At 36.2% G+C, this 18,072-nt stretch overlaps 3 protein-coding genes across 8 annotated transcripts; 2 read left to right on the top strand and 1 right to left on the bottom strand.

Annotated features, from left to right (window-relative positions):
- The first annotated feature begins 11 nt into the window (after positions 1-11).
- Positions 12-6,857, top strand: LOC115634266 (focal adhesion kinase 1). 3 transcript variants are annotated; one of them, XM_030531893.1, is made up of 19 exons: positions 12-29; positions 738-849; positions 911-1,092; positions 1,160-1,414; positions 1,493-1,764; positions 1,824-1,933; positions 2,000-2,229; positions 2,304-2,538; positions 2,596-2,847; positions 2,902-3,034; positions 3,101-3,233; positions 3,313-3,454; positions 3,514-3,718; positions 3,783-3,922; positions 3,984-5,071; positions 5,282-5,371; positions 5,428-5,876; positions 5,934-6,044; positions 6,108-6,857. In XM_030531893.1, the coding sequence occupies exons 2-19, from the start codon at positions 789-791 to the stop codon at positions 6,580-6,582; spliced, it is 4,563 nt and encodes a 1,520-aa protein (XP_030387753.1). In that variant the 5' UTR covers positions 12-29; positions 738-788; the 3' UTR covers positions 6,583-6,857. The 3 variants fall into 3 exon arrangements, with proteins under 3 accessions (XP_030387753.1, XP_030387752.1, XP_030387754.1); XM_030531892.1 differs by lacking the exon at positions 12-29 and adding an exon at positions 172-342; XM_030531894.1 differs by lacking the exon at positions 12-29 and adding an exon at positions 177-342 and having other exon boundaries at positions 3,984-4,132; positions 6,108-6,582.
- A 26-nt stretch (positions 6,858-6,883) lies between these two features.
- Positions 6,884-14,993, bottom strand: LOC115634265 (calpain-A). 4 transcript variants are annotated; one of them, XM_030531888.1, is made up of 11 exons: positions 14,872-14,993; positions 13,023-13,229; positions 12,437-12,613; positions 11,107-11,429; positions 9,702-10,566; positions 9,519-9,637; positions 8,147-8,189; positions 7,933-8,074; positions 7,648-7,872; positions 7,251-7,580; positions 6,884-7,186 (listed from the first exon to the last, which is right to left on the bottom strand). In XM_030531888.1, the coding sequence occupies exons 2-11, from the start codon at positions 13,194-13,196 to the stop codon at positions 7,101-7,103; spliced, it is 2,484 nt and encodes an 827-aa protein (XP_030387748.1). In that variant the 5' UTR covers positions 13,197-13,229; positions 14,872-14,993; the 3' UTR covers positions 6,884-7,100. The 4 variants fall into 4 exon arrangements, with proteins under 4 accessions (XP_030387748.1, XP_030387749.1, XP_030387751.1 ...); XM_030531889.1 differs by having other exon boundaries at positions 9,738-10,566; XM_030531891.1 differs by lacking the exons at positions 6,884-7,186; positions 7,251-7,580; positions 7,648-7,872 and adding an exon at positions 9,418-9,456 and having other exon boundaries at positions 7,936-8,074; positions 10,148-10,566.
- Positions 14,994-15,354: 361 nt separating this feature from the next.
- LOC115626523 (protein 60A) lies at positions 15,355-17,480 on the top strand. The gene is made up of 2 exons (XM_030521907.1): positions 15,355-15,897; positions 16,247-17,480. Exons 1-2 carry the CDS (start codon positions 15,475-15,477, stop codon positions 17,174-17,176), a joined length of 1,353 nt encoding a protein of 450 aa, XP_030377767.1. The 5' UTR covers positions 15,355-15,474; the 3' UTR covers positions 17,177-17,480.
- Positions 17,481-18,072: the final 592 nt, after the last annotated feature.

Raw genomic sequence — 18,072 nt, 5'->3', positions numbered from 1 at the left:
TGGTTATCTCTTGTCGACCACAACCACAGGTACATAAGAACATATCAACATAGAAAATAAACCATAACTAATAGTCGTTTGCAATAATTAAAGATAAATAAGCAAGCTGTTCTTTTATATTAACTATTATAGTAATGAAACGAATGTGTGCATGCAATTTTTTTAAACTGTAGGAAACGATATGATCAAAAATATACGAACACTTACTGTTACGAATACGTCTTCAATTTACTGTGCAATCAAAAATATACATATATAAATAGTAAAGTATATAAAATAATAGGATCCGCGGGACCTTCCTGTGTACGTAAAACACATTGATGCGAATACATAGCATTGAGGGTATGAGTATAAAAATACCACTTTTACCCCAACCAGGCCAAGACGAAACCGTCTGCGGCATATAGCAAAATGTATTATCATTTTATATTTGGATACTTATGTATGTGTCGTATTGTTAATAAATACATTGCAAAATCGCAGTTGGTCAATTTTAGAGCCATCGGTGATATTTGTTTCCAGTCTGACGGCTTTTTAAGAGGGTGTGGGCGTTTCGTTGATATTCGATTGTAAAGTAAAGGTAAGGTGTGGCGACAACGAAAACGGGGTTAAAACGTCCCACCTGTGAACAATAATAACAATAATAGAACCTTTTAATTACATTTATTTTCTTAAATATCGTTTGTTAAAAGTAATTACTTATTAACTAATTGTCCGAACTTTTATATTCCTTACAGGAGGGATTAAACACAATCTCTATCATAAAGTTATTGCTGTAACTTTGGAAGATGAGCACTGTGGATGAACCAAACCAAAGTCAACAGCAACAGCCATCTACCAGCAATGAATGTAAGTATGGTCCATTGCAGAATAAAAAATAAATATTCTTTATGTTGCTTTTTACCTTAAGCGCCGTTTGAGGACTACATGTTGCACGTGCATATGCCGAACAAGAGCTTCAAAGCAATACGTTTTAATGAGAACGACAGTGTTTTTAATATCATAAGAAGAACCGTCGATCTAGGCAAAGATGGTCAGACAACAAGTATTCAACGTTACGCATGTCGAATGATAAATGTTATCACAAAAGAGGTGGGTCATTTAATAGAAACTTTGAATCCGAATATCCTAACACAATTATTGTTTTTCGCAAAATCAGGTGCTGTGGCTGGCAAGGTCCACGCCAATGAACAAGGTGCTGTCCCATATATTGACCCAGTCATGCTCAAACGTAGATTGTCCAAACAATGACAAGGCGAAGGCGGAACTTGCTGAAAATAAAATTCAACATCAGGGAAAACGGGTCATAAACAACACCGTTTGGCGAGTGGAGTTACGTGTGCGTTATGTTCCCAACAGTATTCAGAATCTATTTGATGAAGATAAAACTACGTGTTTTTATTACTTTGATCAGGTAAAAACCAATATAATATATTTTAATGATACAACTATATGATACGAGTAAATGTAACCTCGAATTCAACCCACATAGGTGAAGGAGGATTTTATTCAAGCTAATATATCCGTGGATGTGGAACTCGCGGTTCAATTATGTTGTTTAGGGATTCGTCACTTTTTCAAAAATATAACGGTTAAAGCCCCGGACAAGAAACAACACATCGACTACATTGAAAAAGAAATCGGATTCAAGAGTTTTCTTCCCAAAACTGTGATAGCCACAACAAAGCCAAAGAATCTTAAAAAAATGATACAGGTCGGATATAAAAAGGTCTACAATTTTAACGATATCGAGTATTTGACGAAGTATGTTTACATATGTAAGCAAAATATTGGATAAATTCAAATTTACAAATAAATTTCAGGTTTTTCGAATTGCTGAAGAATTGTTACCTGACAGAGTATGAACAATTTTCGGTTACCTTGAGTTCGGCGTGGAATATATCAGGAATATTGCATGTTGGTCCACACATCGGTAAGATTTTATCTTTTTAAAAATTCCAAACAATTATAATTGTTTTGAATACTTTGTGTATTTTAGGAATCTCTTACCAGACACATCCCCAAGCAAGTCTAACAAATGTGGCACAGTTCAAAGATGTAATTTCTATTAAAACATGCACTCTACCAAAGGAAAAGATATCAAAGGAACTCGTTACTGAATCTGAATTAGCTAATTTAAATTGCAATTGTCCAAAAATTAAGACTCAAATCAAAATCTCGACATCAAACAACGAGGAGGATTTGGTTATAACATGCAACGGGATCAATGTACGTACAATAACCATATAACTCCTTGCTCTGTTCAATAACTATTATTTTTTAATTTGTTTTATTGAATTCAGACGGCTGAGAGCATTGCCGATTTAATTGATGGATATTGCAGATTATTATCAAAGAATTTAGAATTCACTATTTGGAAGCGGGAAATGTCCTCATCCCATTCCGAAAGTACGGCATCAAGTGAAACCCCTGCAGAAATACAGAAATCAGAAACAATCCCTGCCAAACCCATGCTAACAGACGATTATGCAGAAATAGGTTTAATGGAGTGTGAGGGTGACTATTCGACGCCCACAGGCATGTACTGAAATTCTTTTCATTTATACATTTTTATTCATATATTAATTTTTATAGTTCGAAATTACGAGCTGAATCGCTCACATATTGAGCTTGATGTAAAAATTGGAGTTGGCCAATTTGGAGATGTATATGTTGGCACTTATACTTTACCAAAATCGGCGAAAAAGAAAAACTCTGGTTCTGATGCCGACAACGAGAGGCATCAAAAAAATAGTGACGGTAAACCAGATGTCATTCAAGTCGCCATTAAGACTTGCAAATCAAATGACGATCCCGAGAAAACTGAAAATTTCCTAGCGGAAGCTTGTAAGTCAAATGAGAGTGAATATGAAAGAATCTTTTTAATATTTTTGTTTATAGATATAATGCAAAAGTTCGATCATCCTCATATTATTCGACTGATTGGTATATGTAGTGTGATGCCCATTTGGATTGTTATGGAATTGGCTAAGCTTGGTGAATTGCGGGCCTATCTCAAGGCAAATAGTGAAAGGTAAGTAGCCCATTCCTACTATAAATTCGATAGTAGATTTAATTGTATGCCCATTTTTTTACGCAGATTGACGCAAGGCACTTTACTTAAATATTGCTACCAGCTTTCAACTGCTCTTAGCTATTTGGAATCAAAGAAATTCGTCCATAGAGACATTGCAGCTCGCAACGTACTTGTAAGCACGCCAACTTGCGTTAAGGTGAGTCCGATATTTAGATTGTTATTATTTCATAATCCTTTACTGTTTTTATATATTCCTGTATAACATTTAATTATAGCTTGCTGATTTTGGATTGTCACGCTGGGTATCTGAGCAGTCATATTATCACTCAAGTATAGGTATGTTGCCCATAAAATGGCTGGCTCCAGAGTCTATCAACTTTCGGAGATTTACGACAGCGAGCGACGTATGGATGTTCGGTAAGAGAGAAGATTTCCTACATTTAATTATTTATTTATGCATTTTTTACATTTTGTAGCGGTTTGCATTTGGGAGATTCTAATGTTGGGTGTGAAACCATTTCAAGGCGTTAAAAACTGTGACGTAATTTCAAAGCTAGAAAATGGAGAGCGTTTGCCCCTTCCTCCTAATTGTCCCCCCAGACTATATTCTCTTATGTCTCAGTGCTGGGCATATGAGCCATTAAAAAGACCAAATTTTAAGCGCATTAAAGAAACATTATAGTGAGTTTTAAAGGTGGAGTACGAATGTTTACCGCTACTAACTATATTTTTTGGTTAATTTTAGCGAAATTTTACTCGAAGATAGTGTAAGCGCATCCGAAACAATGCGACGAGAACATCGCCGATTAGCCACGCTATCCTGGATAGGAAACGAAGAATCCGATATTCCACCATTGAAGCCGGCAAGAACAGTGCATGATTTTGGTATACCTTAAAAACATTAATACCTTTTAAGCATATTATAGCTTGCATATGTTACCTTCAGATATTCCAAATATGGCACCAAACGCTGACGAAAATACCACAGGACTGCAAACATATATAATAGCCCAAAATCCTGCGGTACTCGCCAGGCTAATGATGGAAAACCAGAAACGAGGCATCAATCCAGCAGCCTATACTACACCTGCTTCGGTATTTAATACTTTAGCTGTAGGCATAGACGACAGCAAATCAAATGTCTCACTTAAAACTACTAAGCTCCCCGCAGCTGAGATGTTAAAACTAGACCCAATCGCCGAATATGAAAAATTTAAATTTAAATGTCCACCAAATAGCGCTTCTACACACAATCTTAATCCACCTTCTGTCACTAGCTCATATGATTTAAGCAGTGTTCCCCATGCTTTGCACATTAAACCACAACCCAGCGTAGATCCCAACGGTGTGCTATCAAAGAGCAGCTTTGTTGTCTGCCAACCACAACCGCGCACCGAACAAACCGATGCAACTTCCAGTGGAGCCACGGCAAATATAGGGTATAGCTTATATGGCAGTCTCGAGCGACATCAGCCTCCGCCGATTAAAATGATGCACTCCAAGGGTGGCAGTCTAGAGCGTCATCAATCTTTGATGACGGCCCAAAATATGTTGCTTTACAATACTGGCAACAATTCGGAAAATCTATCCAACTACAATAGTGTGCCAGAACGCTCTAGGAGCATGGAACGCAACACGTATTTCCATGCCTATCGCCAGCAAATGAAAACATCAATAGAATGCGAGGCGCTACCCGAAGAAATATACGACTTTGGAGGGGCTGGACTTAAAACTTGTGTTTCTGTCAAACAAAAGAGTGAATGTGCTGCTGCATTGCTTAAGGAATGTACTAGTGAATCAATAAACACAACGGCTCCAAAACATGATGCCGTAATTGGATGTAATTTAATGCACCAAAGTCAATATTGCCCTGTGATGGTCACATATCAAGGACAGCAACAATGGCCACCGCAGCTACCTCTTTCCCAAGCTGCAGCTACAGAGGTGCCGGGCACGTTTAGCCCATTGTTAGAAAATGATTCCGCAAATGGGGCTGCTTGTGTAGCTCTACTTGGCGATAATGTTTCGAAGCAGGTTTGGCTCAGCTATGATTTTAGTTGGCCGACATTGAGCGACAACGATGTTTTTATTTCCTTATTCCTTTGTTTTAAGTAGTAGATATTATTAGTTAGTATGAATTTGTAATTATAGTTTGTTTTTATTTTACCATATTTTATTTATTTAATTATTGTTATTATTTGCATTCAATCCTTTTTTAAAATTAGTGTTTGTTATCTGTTGCAGTCGAATCAGGACATGTTAGGTGAGAAACTAAGGCAACAACGCAAAGACAGCTGCAGCGATGGGGACTGGCTGTACCAAGAGGAAATACTGGTAGGTTGAAAGATGCCTAAACAAGTACCGCACGTTAATTTTCTCTGAAATTGTAGAGGCGTCGGTCTAGTTCGACAGTCCCTGGAGCCGGCTTCGATGTGATGCAACACCAACAAATATTCAAACAAGATTTTATGCCTGGTGGCCCATCAAGTTTGCCAGACTGCTCCAATGCAAGTTCCCGACCCCTAACACCCAACTCTAATCTTTTTGCGGCTAAGTCAACCAACTCTTCCGCGGACCACTTAGCTGGGGAAGATCATACAAGCGCCAAAACAAGAAATGGAGTAAGCAGTTCCGGGCGGCCAACAATTAACCGTGCCAACGATGAGGTTTATTATGCGACAACGGCGGTGGTTAAGTCCATAATGGTGCTGTCTCAGGGTGTGGAAAAGGCACACATTGATGGCTATTTGGACTTAGTTAAAAGTGTCGGAGTAGAGCTGCGTAAGCTGCTTGCCTCTGTAGATAAGATTTCAGTACTTTTTCCTGCCCAAGCTTTAAAGTAAGTAGATTTGAGGATTACTAACAGAAACTGAAATAATGTGTAATATTTTTGCAGAGAAGTCCAAATGGCGCACAAAGTTCTCTCGAAAGATATGCACGAATTGGTCTCAGCCATGCGATTGGCACAACAATACAGTGATACGACACTGGATACAGAATACAGAAAGTAAATGGCTTATTTGTTTGTCGAATATTCTGAAATATTTTTAATATATGTTCCCTTTTGCAGAAGCATGTTATCTGCTGCTCATATCCTGGCAATGGACGCAAAAAATCTCCTCGATGTTGTGGATTCTATACGGCAGAGATATCAAAGCATGTTTCCTTCAAATTCAAATGCTCTGACGCCCAAAGACACAATTGGAAGCTCAATAGAAGCGGATTCAACCATCCAGACCTCATTTACAACATCTCCGGCTAGCGTTGTTGAACCTCTAAAGGTAAACGCCGATGGCTTCCATATGAGAACAACCACATCGGCGGAAACCCTATACGATAATGAAAACTTACATCTAACTTTTAACACTCATCTTAATCTACAAAATACCGAAGACAAAGCATCAGGAAGCGCACATAAAATGATTGGCATGAGTGTGGATGCTGGAAGAACGTCAAACGAACCTTTGAAAATAGTTGAAGATACTCCGAATAGCTCGAGCGATCATATGTATTGCAACACTTCCGCATTACATGGGCACGCGTAATGGATATTTTCTATATATATTTATAAACAAAATCCATGTATTTTGAAAACAACAGCTTATCACTTCGCTATAAGTGTACAAAATACGCCCCATCCTCGTCACCGATCTGTGACGAATCTTAACTTCGGCCGGCCGCAGCTTAATTCATTCGCAATCGTCATTTAGTCAAGATACTATTAAGATATAAAGACGTGTTTATAACCCTAAAAATACCCTAACGATATTCCTCTACTGCTGGAATTTATTTCCGTTTCTTTATATGAAAAAAAAAATCAACAAATAAACAAATAATAATAAATAATTAAAAAAATGAACAAAAGAGTTTATATTTTGAAAGTATGGGATGGTGCATTGTTTTTGTTTGTTTGTTTATGTTTATATTTATTTAAGGGTGTATGCCTCATAAAATTAGTACAAAATGTAACGTGAACACAGTTTTACGAAATATTCGTCTTTTATATAACAATTCGATAATGTGATCTGATGAAATTGTTGTTCATAGTATAGAGTGTGATTATTTATGAATATATAGTGCGTTCAATCCATTCCTCTAATGTGAAAGTGGCCGTGTCATTTTTCTCAGTATCCCTTTCCTTAAACATTTCTGAAAAATTAAATTCAAATGTAAGGTTTCTAACATAGATACAACAACAATATCAATATCTTACCAATATATGTTTTTATTTTAACAGCACACATGAGATAATCGTCGAAGGAAATTTTCCCATCCCGTGAACCGTATCGATGTCCAAGAGCATTAAGAACGCGATTATTCAAATGGTATCCGGCTGAATTTAAAGCCTCGCGCAGCTGGAAGCCATCGATGCGTCCCGTGTGTTCGAGATCATAGGTTTTGAAAATAGCTTTCCACTTGGCAATGTCCGAGAGCAAGGACTCGAATTCCTCAAAGCCAAGCTTTCCTGATTGATCCGCATCGAGCATGGCTACCATCGATCGGCAAACATCCTTAGAAAAGCCATGAGTTTCGTCAACAATTACTATAAAGACAATAAAAATGAATATTTGTGAACTTTAATGTCTTAGAAGGTTTTAGTTTTTTCTTACCATTGGAATTTATGCCTCCACCATGACTTGGATTCTCATCAATTAGCCTTTTATTTGATTGATCATTCATGCCCAGTTGTTCCTCGAATGGAGTTCCTTTCAAAAACGGTCCACATATTAAAGACAGCAATCCACAAGCATTGCCAGCCTCTTCGCCAGGTCCTGCTTGAGTTTCAAATGCGTTATTATTGGAGAAACGACTATAAGTAATTGGCTTTGGCAAATCTGCAATAGAATAAAGTGTGCTGTAATTTCGCGTTTTTCTTTATTTTTATATATTTCTACCATCACGCATTGAGTGATCCAAAATTCTCTTCAATTCCATCCAATCGACTTCCATATCCGCGCCCGCTATGCTATCAAATAGACGACGCAAACTATCCCTCTGTGGATCGACTGGCTTGGGCGTTGGGAATCCAGGTGTTATCTTAAAATGTGGAAACGCTTAATATGTAAGTGTCTTGCAGAAGTATATATATATATATATATATTTATTTACCGTATCATGAGAGTCCCCATATCCAACATGATCATCGTTTTCTCTAAATGAAAGTTAAAAATGCATTAAGTGATGAAAATGTGTTAAGATATTTTCAGTAATTTGATGAAAGAAAAACATAGGAGCCTCTAACAACATAAATGTTGAGCTTAAAAAAAAAAAAGAATTGGGCATTGCTTTGTTATATGTACGAGTATTATTTTATGGTTTTGGTAATGAACATGAGGGTCTGGTGCCAATTTTCAGATGGAAAATTTCAATGAATTTGCTTATAAATTAATGTACGGAATGTGTGTGTGAAATAAGCCAAAAATATTTTTTGTTCTTTCAAGGTTAACACGAAAAGGATTTTTAATTTAAGTTTTAAAAAAGAAAATGCTCTATTTGAATATGATGGTACATAAAAACTAATACATATTTTAAAGTTTCTTAGAAGTTTTATTTATTAATAAGAGCATAACAATTAATGAATATATTGTAAGATCTCCAAAAAAATACACTCTTTAAATAATTAACAACTATTTATGCTCTTAATTACAATATTTCGCAAAATTTAACTATTTTTAGTAAAACTGAAAATAAGTTTTTCGGTTGCATTGGGGTACCCCAAATGACGAAAATAATTCTTTGAGCATGAGACCAGGCACACCACTATACTTTTTTATTTCCTATTTTCCTGAATCTTTCAAGTCAAAATAAGCAACACATATCTTTTATTTTACAAAATAACCAATAACTAAAACTAAAAAATATGAAGATCTAATTTGTAGTGTTTTGAAAATAAGTTTTCCGTTACCCAATTTAGTGAAATATATCCATAAAAAATATATGTTTAAAAAAATATTAAATGTTAAAAATAATTTTCGTCAATTGGGGTCAGAAAATACCGTGTTTCATTATATAAAAAGATTAAGCTTTTTATTAATATATTTAAGGCTTGTCTCAACTGAGCGAATCAAAATTTGATTGCTGTTTTGAAAATTGAGCGTTTATTAAAAAATAAATTCAAATATGAGAATATCTGTATATCGTGTTGAAAACAAAATAATGCCCATTTTCTACTGGGGAAGAAAGATAACCTTTCTATAGAGTGTAGACTACTAAGACTATCGTCATTGGGTTTCTTATATAAATATATATTTGTAATAATAATGGGGAATGTTGGAGTAAAATACGAATATGCAAACGCATTCAACATCTAAACGTTTTACAAATGTAGGCACTACATAACTGAACTGAACATTTATGAACTTATGTATGTAATCACATACCCAAACATTGCACTTTACTTTGCTTATTGAGTACCTAATCTGCAGCAAAGCCAAATAACATTTAATAAACAAACTATTCTAAGTTTTCATTGTATACGCACTCCATGTTGTTTTGAGTTTCGGAGAAGACTCGAATGAGGAATTCCCCTTCCTCGTTTGGATCGAAAGTTGAGGGCACAATAAGATAGTGGCCGGGGGGTAATTTGAACCGCGAGCAGACCTAAAACGATCGAATTGAATTGTGGTTAATGCAATGTGGTTTTTAATTATAGACAGAAACGAACTTCGCGCGTGTTGATAAAATGTGGCGATCGGCCTACCGATTGCTTATATTTGAAAAACTGAATTCCCTGGGGACGATTGTCAAGATCGCGTTCAGATAAACTGTATATGGCAAAGCCAATTGTGAGGCATTCCATTCCCATGTTGCGTTTGGATCTGCGATTTTTCTGCATCAAGGCTACAATAACCGTGCAAAGGCCCTCTTCGTCCTCCTCGTCAGGGTCAACCAATGTTATAATGTATTGAGGATTGTGCCAAAATGTATCTAAGAAGTTTCGGCAACCGCCTGCGGTTACGCCGGGGGTCCATTCACCCTCGTACATAGACATCTCCCACTTTCGCTTTCCGCTTTGCTGTTGGTCCTCAGTAAGTGAGTCCGGCGACAAATTGCATATCTCCACGCGTTCGAAATGGTTTAGGAAGTCCTGGAAGGACATCCAAAACTCACCATCTCTATCAAATGTGAGACCAATTTCCGCCTTTTGATCTTCGGGTATGTATCGCCATTCTGGAGAACTGTCGCTCCAGGGTCCATTCCATTCAGCTTCGTTGCCCCACGGGTTACGCAATCGTATCATTGGAATTTTACCTTGGCGGTTAGGCGTTACAATATCAATAAGGCACACCTTGGTTATTGAGTAGGCATGACCGCGGATCAGGCCCTGCGGGGTCTCGGCCTCTAGAACGTTTGGATCAGCCTCCAGCGAGCAACCCATCATAGAGTTACGCTCAGCGGCCTTCTGTAAAATTGTAAATAGATTTCCGGGCGCCTCTTTCAGATCGTACCACTCGCTAACTCCGCCGGTAAAGTCTTCCATGGCTTCACAAGTGGTGCCACCTTTAAGTGCCTCATAGGAACCGTGTAGTCTAAATAAATTAGTTAAATTATTATGTTATAATACTCTCCAAAGTACTTCTAATTGGGATAATTAATATTTTATCGGCAATTGAATACTTATTGAATCTCATCTTTAATGACACCATTTAATATTTGTATACAAAATTTACTTTTATGAAGAAATGCTATTCATTTGATTGAAATTAAATAAAACTCGGGATATACTTGAGAAATTAATCAAAATTGTGTGCAAATTTTTGCCTGCCTCCCTAAATTCATCTTCAATTATATCCCTTACTGACTAAAAACGCAAAAGATTTAGCATTCCGTTAAATGTAAAGTAATAAATAAAGAATTTACACAGAATTCAACTCAGCTCTAACCCGTCTCATGGCTAGTGTATGAATTAATGATTATCGCATCAAACGGGTATTTCCTTTCCTGAAATAAAGAATCTAGCCTTGTCTATGATGGCCTATCAGAAAATATTGATCATGTCAAGCGATGAAGATAATAACTTTCAAAAAGTATGCATTGTGTTGCCGAAAATGTAATCTCATCTTTAGTACTTGGCATATGCTTTTTCCAAAAGCGCGCTCCACATCTCATTCTTCTCCGTCGAGTGCATGTACAGCAATTCTCCGCGGTATGTGGGTAGACGATCATCGATCACCACATCAACCCATTTTCCGTACTGCCAAAACCGGAAGTGAAATATTCCTGCGTAATTCTCTTCAAAACTCTGCTCCGGAGGAATAACGCGGAAGAACAAATTTGATTCCTGTGTCAAGTTCGCAGTGGCAGCCAGGAGCCAACAATCGCCCAACTCTCCCTGTTGCACGTCAAAGCGGGAATATCCCTCAACGAAAAATTGAGGATTGTCGGTTATTTCCTAATTAGGGAAGAAAACAATGCAATTAAATTATTAACTTTTCACCCTTGGGGTGCTGGTTTTTGGATTAAAACTTGCTTAGGTCGGTGTGTTTTTTAAAGCCAAGCCATCAAGGCACATTTTTAGAATGTAAGCAATTCCTTGAACATAAATTCTTGGATCAATTGGTTTTGATTTTTATACCCTGCACCCAAAGAATAATATGTATACTGGTTCAAGAATTTACTTGTTTTTGTCGAAGAACTTCGCTTTTTTACAGCACGAATAACAAAATGGATTCAATCTCTCGATTGCTGAAAGCTGTGTGTCTATCTTGAAATCAATTTTATTTGTAGAAGTTTTAATATAATTTTTTGCCTGTTTTAGGTAATAGATAAATTTCACTGGTAGCACAAGAGAAAGAATTACATTATTATTTATTTATTTTATTGTAATTTTTAATTATTTGTGTTGTTTTTTATCTTTCAATAAAAAAATAGGACAAAAGGTACGACTCAGGTCGAATATTTCGAAACCTGTAACTTCTGGTGTGCGTCAAAGTAGTCTTGGCAAAGTAGTTTTTTTGTACAAAGATCCTCTTTATCGAACTCGTCTGCAGAAGGATCTTAACTGCTTGCAACTGTTCTAAATGCAAGTTTATGGCTTTTCACGACTGACAATATACCATTGCAACGCATATCTACAGTTGAAGGCCTTGGAGATTTTTTTCATCCCAAATTTAATCTTCATGTGTCCACTATCGTCAACAAAGCTAAGGGTGTTCTTGGTTTTATTAAGCAATGGTCGAGGTAATTCAATGACCCCTTACCACTAAGCTACTTTACAGTTCTCTAGTACGGCCAGTGCTTGAGTCGGTCCATAAATGATTCTTTTTATAATATGAATATTTCCTACCGAAGACAGCTTTGTTTGTCAACACCTAAATAATGGGATATTGGAAAGGACTTATGGAATTGGACGATTCCGTTGGCTTACAAATTGACTCGGAACTGAGATATAATACTTACATGGGGACGAAGCCATTCAATGTGACGATCTGGGCGACGCGAGAACAAGAGGGACTCGTTGCTAGCTGGAAATAGAGGATCTTCGAAGAGAGAACCGTTTGCGAGACAGCTCTTCAAAAGTGTATCATAGTCCTGCACCTCAGAGTGTGGTCGAAGGCTGGAGTGCTTTTCACCCAACTGGAAAGACAAATATAGTTTAGGATTAGAATTTGAGCTGGAACAATTGGCCAATACACAATTTTTCAGTGTATGTACAAAGTCAAAATATGTACATTATTATGATGAGAAGAAATGACGATTATGATTTGTTGTAAAGAACGGTTCAACAAAGGACACAAGTACACAATTAAAACAAAGCGACACCGAATGATCCTCGAAATGGAATCTTGCCAGCATATAATATACTCACATTCCCATAAAATATACCTTGCAAAGGGGGCTGGTTTTAAAAAAAGTTTGGACGGAATGCAATGTATTGTATGTGTTATTGATGTATAATATGTACGTTTAATGTAGCATGTTTTGGATATTGAGGATTTTTACGATTATATTTTTTAGATACTATATTTCTAAAAAAAATACTTACAACGCGCATGTTTTTAATGCTGGGTAGTATGCGTTTGGTGTCCGCTTCCTTTTTGACAAATATCTCGTTGATAACTGACCCCACAACATCTTTGGCAGCACCCATTGCAGCTTGGCCGGCAGCATTGAGAAATTCTTGGCCGGCCTGTCTTAAAAATCCCTTCAGGTCATCCATATTTATTTAAAGTTGATGTGCTATCCTGACAAACTGTAAATATTAATACAAACACTAAGCACACATATGATTTTGCAGAAATTTAAAGCCAGCGATCAATCAATTAATGAGTCTTTATCGAACTTAAAGATAGACATATATTTATTGAGTAACGCGTCAGCTTAAGACTAGTTCGTTTCTTATATGGTAACGTTAATTTCAAGATATAAATTTATCTTTAAATTTGTACACCGTTTACTCGAAGAACAAAAATTTTATCAAATATGATTTAAAATAAGTTTAGTGTTAGTTTTATGCTGTTTTAAAAGTATAAAGTTTAATAAGTTTTGCGAATGTGACCTTTGAATTCAATTTTATCCAATTTACGATGATTATTCTTAAAAACCTCGTTTGCGCTGTTTTGCGATTAATAAATGATTCACTTAATAGCGGTAAGAACAAACGGCTTTAAATGTATATAGCATATACATATATATATATATATATATATATATATATATATATATATATATATATATATATATATATATATATATATATATATATATATATATATATATATATACATTTTCAGAGATAAGCACCCAAACAAAACAAACTATAAAAGAACGTGAACCCCTTTTTTGCGAGACCATTGCTTTCAGATAGGCGGACATTTTTAACATATTTTAAACGAATCATGTTGATCAAAACTATATACATACACTATACATAAGTATGTATATATAAATTGTATATATCGCATACTCCAAACAGTAAATCGATTTTAGAAGAGCCTCTCATCTTTCGAATACCCTGCACAGATATACAAAATATTCTATTATGCATTTTTAAAATGATGAATTTTAATTCCACTCATTCAATTAAAGTTAAGTTTCAATGCCTGGGCTTGTTGTTGAACGCACCTTTTTATTTTTTCAATTACTTTAATGATTCCATAGATGCCCATTCATATCATTTCATGATTCACATGGGATCAGAAAATATCGTGAGTACACGAAAATGTCTGAAGAAAATTATATCCAAAATAAAAGGTAGGTAATTACATTCAATGTATGTAGGTATAATTACACTGGAGAATGAAATTCCTATGCGAGCATTAGGCTTATATACTTGAATGTATTCATATCATACATACAATATGTTTCTAGCATATATTATACATATATGTATGTACGTATATACATTTTTGTGTAATGTGCTCGAGAGCTCGTGACATCATGTTTTTAGCAGATGGCTAAAACTGAAGAAGAAAGAAACAACAAAAACGAGTCTAATGACTCAAAAGGGTGTGCAATTTTCCTTCTGGCCGTCCTTTGTGTCCGTGACATTGAACTTGAAAAATCGTTTTATAACGGTAGGTATGATTAATTCCAATGGTTCTCTTTCCATTTTTGCAAATGTAATTAAAAAATAGGAATTGTTTGTCGCATGAAATTTCTCTCCAAAACATTAGGTTTTTCTACTGCGCGACATCGAAACAGGTTTGTTAATTAATTCTAGGTGGTTGGATTCTATTGTGATGCTTCATTTAAGTTTTATATTATTCGCACTCACTAACACCAACAACAACATATTTTTCTACATATTTATATACATATATGCACGTGTGACAACTCATAGTTTAGCTTACTATAAATACAATATTTTGATTTATTTAATAGTGTATAAAGACCTTGGTGCGTGTTTGGTCGGCTTGTCTAGCCAATTAAGAATTTCAGCACTTTCACCCGCAAAATAATAATAACACGCGCAGCGCTACAGAAATACCTCCACAACAATACCGACGTATTTACTCACTGGCCAGAACAAGCCTAAAACCGAATTTATCTGTATCTTTATCTACGTACTACATACATACCTGCACGCATATGAGTTACAGCTGTTAGCATCAGTGTTGAACAACTGCTATTTGACCTATTCAGTTATATATTTTCTTACATATTTACATTGTGCACTACAACGGATACTCATAGATTTTTAAAGACAATAAAGATATGTTTACAGAAATTTCAGCAAATAATAAATATTCACGATCGTTATTCTTTAAAAGCCTTGACGGCCCGTGCAAAACAAAGCTCTGCCAACCTGTGCGAAAAAGAAATTGTTGCATCCATGAGATTAAGATACATACAAACAACGATCTGTATACAAGTGCGTCGGAATTTTCAATATACGCAAAATAAATCACATTAAGAGCCATTACAAATTCTAAGAAACCTGATGCCTCTGTACAAAGTCTAATATACGATCACGTGCATTGAATCCGTCCGCAACAATGTGCCTTCTAATCCTACGTTACCTGAAATGCCTGGCAAATGTCTCGATCGCCACCACGGCTTTTGCTATACTTCTAATGATTGCCGTTGTTTGTACCCCCGCAACGGCAACGCAGTCAGGAATTTATGTAGATAATGGCGTCGATCAAACAATCATGCACCGCGTGCTCACCGACGACGACAAACTGGAGGTCTCGTATGAAATACTAGAATTCCTGGGCATTGCCGATCGTCCTTCACATCGGAATAACCATCAGTTGTCGCTGAGAAAGTCCGCGCCGAAGTTTTTACTTGACGTGTACCATCGTATTTCCGCAGAGGAAGGACTCGGTGACAACCAACATAATGAACATCCGCCCCATCGTTCGAAGCGTGATGTCGATGAAATGAACGAAGATAATTTTATAACTGATCTCGATAAGGTTTGTAATTTATTGTTTAATTTTAATTCCCATATATGGTAATATTTTATGCGATGTATACTAAAAGAGTATATTGATAATGAGAATTGTTGATAAATACGTTTAACTTTTGACTAGCCACATAGCGTCCTTTGATTATTGCCTTTTAAGAATTGCAAAAGGATCCTTTGATGAATCCACAGTCATAAATTCACAACTAGTGCACTTTGGAGAGAATTATTTTATTTCAAAAGTTACACATAAATCAACAATTTCATTATTTGATTAATTTAATTTAATTGATTAATTTATAAAATCTTGAAACGAATTAATTTTTTTACGTTTTGTTTAAAATCGTTCTTGAATTTAGCGTGCCATTGATGAAAGTGACATTATTATGACATTTCTGAACAAACGAAACCACAATGTTGATGAAATGCGACACGAGCACGGAGCGCGACTTTGGTTTGACGTGTCCAATGTGCCAATTGATAATTATCTTATGATGGCTGAGCTCCGAATCTACCAGAATTCGAATGAGGGCAAATGGTTAACTACCAATAAGGCATTTACAATCACAGTATATTCGATACGGTCTGTCTCCCTGGGCCAAAATAAGCTGGAGCTGGAGCCATTATCATCTGTGAACACAACTGGCGATTACGTTGGTTGGCTAGAAATGAACACAACTGAGGGGTTGAGCGAATGGTTGCAGAATTCAAAGGAGAACCACGGCATTTATATTGGTGCCCATGCCGTAAATAAACCGGAGAGGGAAGTGAAGCTGGATGATATTGGCCTAATTCATCGTAAAGTCAATGTAGATGATGAATACCAGCCATTTATGATCGGATTTTTTAGAGGGCCTGAGCTCATTAAAGCAACCACCCACAGCAGCCATCGCAGAACAAAACGGAGTACTTCCCGTAAGAAGAAGAAATCTGAATCGGTAAATCCCCTTTTAGACAGCCCCATCGAAAATACACGCAGTTGTCAGATGCAAACGCTTTACATCGACTTTAGGGACTTGGGATGGCATGACTGGATTATCGCACCAGACGGCTATGGCGCCTTTTATTGCAGTGGCGAATGTAATTTCCCTCTTAATGCGCACATGAACGCTACGAATCACGCTATTGTACAGACTTTAGTACATCTCCTGGAGCCGAAGAAGGTACCCAAACCTTGCTGCGCCCCCACGCGGCTAGGTGCCCTTCCCGTTTTATATCATCTCAACGATGAGAATGTTAATTTGAAAAAATATAGAAACATGATTGTCAAGTCTTGTGGGTGCCATTAAGTTCCAATTTGATTGTAAATTAATTTTATAAAGCATTTCTGTGTGTATGCCGTATTTTGTACTAATCTCGAATAATTATGTATATATACATAAATATATATGTATATATATAGATATATATGTAAAATGATATTGTCTTAAACAATTTATAAACAGGTATTGTAAATTTTTCCTTAACCGCAATTGATCGCTGACAAGGAATCATTATTGGTCCTCATAGTATGTAAATTAATATTTTGTGTATAAACTTGTGAACTTTTTATATCTATATACATATGAGCATAAATTTGGTGCTCGAACTGTCCACAAAGTGTTTATTTTATGCTGCCCATTCAGATGCCATCTATGGCTATAATATAATGGATGATGCTCTCTTATATATGCAAAGGAGTGTACGTCAGAATGCCAACAGTCTCTTTCTTATTGGAGGCTCGGAAAAAGTTATAAGTTAGGTACAAAGATAGCTCTCAAATTTTACAATTCTAATAGCGGAGTCTAGACATGATAGAGCGCTGATATTAAACGCACTTCTTCATTATTGATCATTCCTACTCCTGCTAAAGACCTATAATAGCAGAATTTTTAGCTCCAATGCTACATAAGCGAGCATTAAAGTTGCAGTCCCATAAAGAGCTGTCCTACCCATTTCTTTTACTGGATGGATAGAGGGAAAAATTGTATAACAACTAACGGAGTAACAACCTATGTTTTATTCATCTAATATTTGAGCTTTACTCTAAATATGGAACAAACGTTGTAGATTGTAAAGCCATTATTGGGTTTGTTTATAGGCATATATGATAATCGTAGCGATTGCAGACAACACTGACGCTTCTTCATGCATCCGCTACGGCCACATCCCATTTATTGACCAATTGAAGCACACAATTTACTGA

This window comes from Scaptodrosophila lebanonensis, unplaced genomic scaffold (assembly GCF_003285725.1).
Source record: "Scaptodrosophila lebanonensis strain 11010-0011.00,11010-0021.00 unplaced genomic scaffold, SlebRS2 tig00000001-arrow-pilon, whole genome shotgun sequence".
In the NCBI taxonomy this organism is placed as follows: Eukaryota; Metazoa; Arthropoda; class Insecta; order Diptera; family Drosophilidae; genus Scaptodrosophila; species Scaptodrosophila lebanonensis.
The sequence above is the reverse complement of the archived record's forward strand: the minus strand, read 5'-3'. Positions and strand labels throughout refer to the sequence as shown.

Excerpts from the sequence above, each read along its gene's own strand:
- LOC115634266 (XM_030531893.1), top strand. The coding sequence starts at position 789 with ATGAGCACTGTGGATGAACCAAACCAAAGTCAACAGCAACAGCCATCT. Across the intron at positions 1,765-1,823 it reads GATATCGAGTATTTGACGAA|GTTTTTCGAATTGCTGAAGA; the intron begins GTATGTTTACAT and ends AATAAATTTCAG. Across the intron at positions 1,934-1,999 it reads GCATGTTGGTCCACACATCG|GAATCTCTTACCAGACACAT; the intron begins GTAAGATTTTAT and ends TGTGTATTTTAG.
- LOC115634265 (XM_030531888.1), bottom strand. The coding sequence starts at position 13,196 with ATGGATGACCTGAAGGGATTTTTAAGACAGGCCGGCCAAGAATTTCTC. Across the intron at positions 8,190-9,518 it reads GAAACTCAAAACAACATGGA|AGAAAACGATGATCATGTTG; the intron begins GTGCGTATACAA and ends ACTTTCATTTAG. Across the intron at positions 7,187-7,250 it reads TAAAATAAAAACATATATTG|AAATGTTTAAGGAAAGGGAT; the intron begins GTAAGATATTGA and ends TTAATTTTTCAG.
- LOC115626523 (XM_030521907.1), top strand. The coding sequence starts at position 15,475 with ATGTGCCTTCTAATCCTACGTTACCTGAAATGCCTGGCAAATGTCTCG. Across the intron at positions 15,898-16,246 it reads TTATAACTGATCTCGATAAG|CGTGCCATTGATGAAAGTGA; the intron begins GTTTGTAATTTA and ends TCTTGAATTTAG.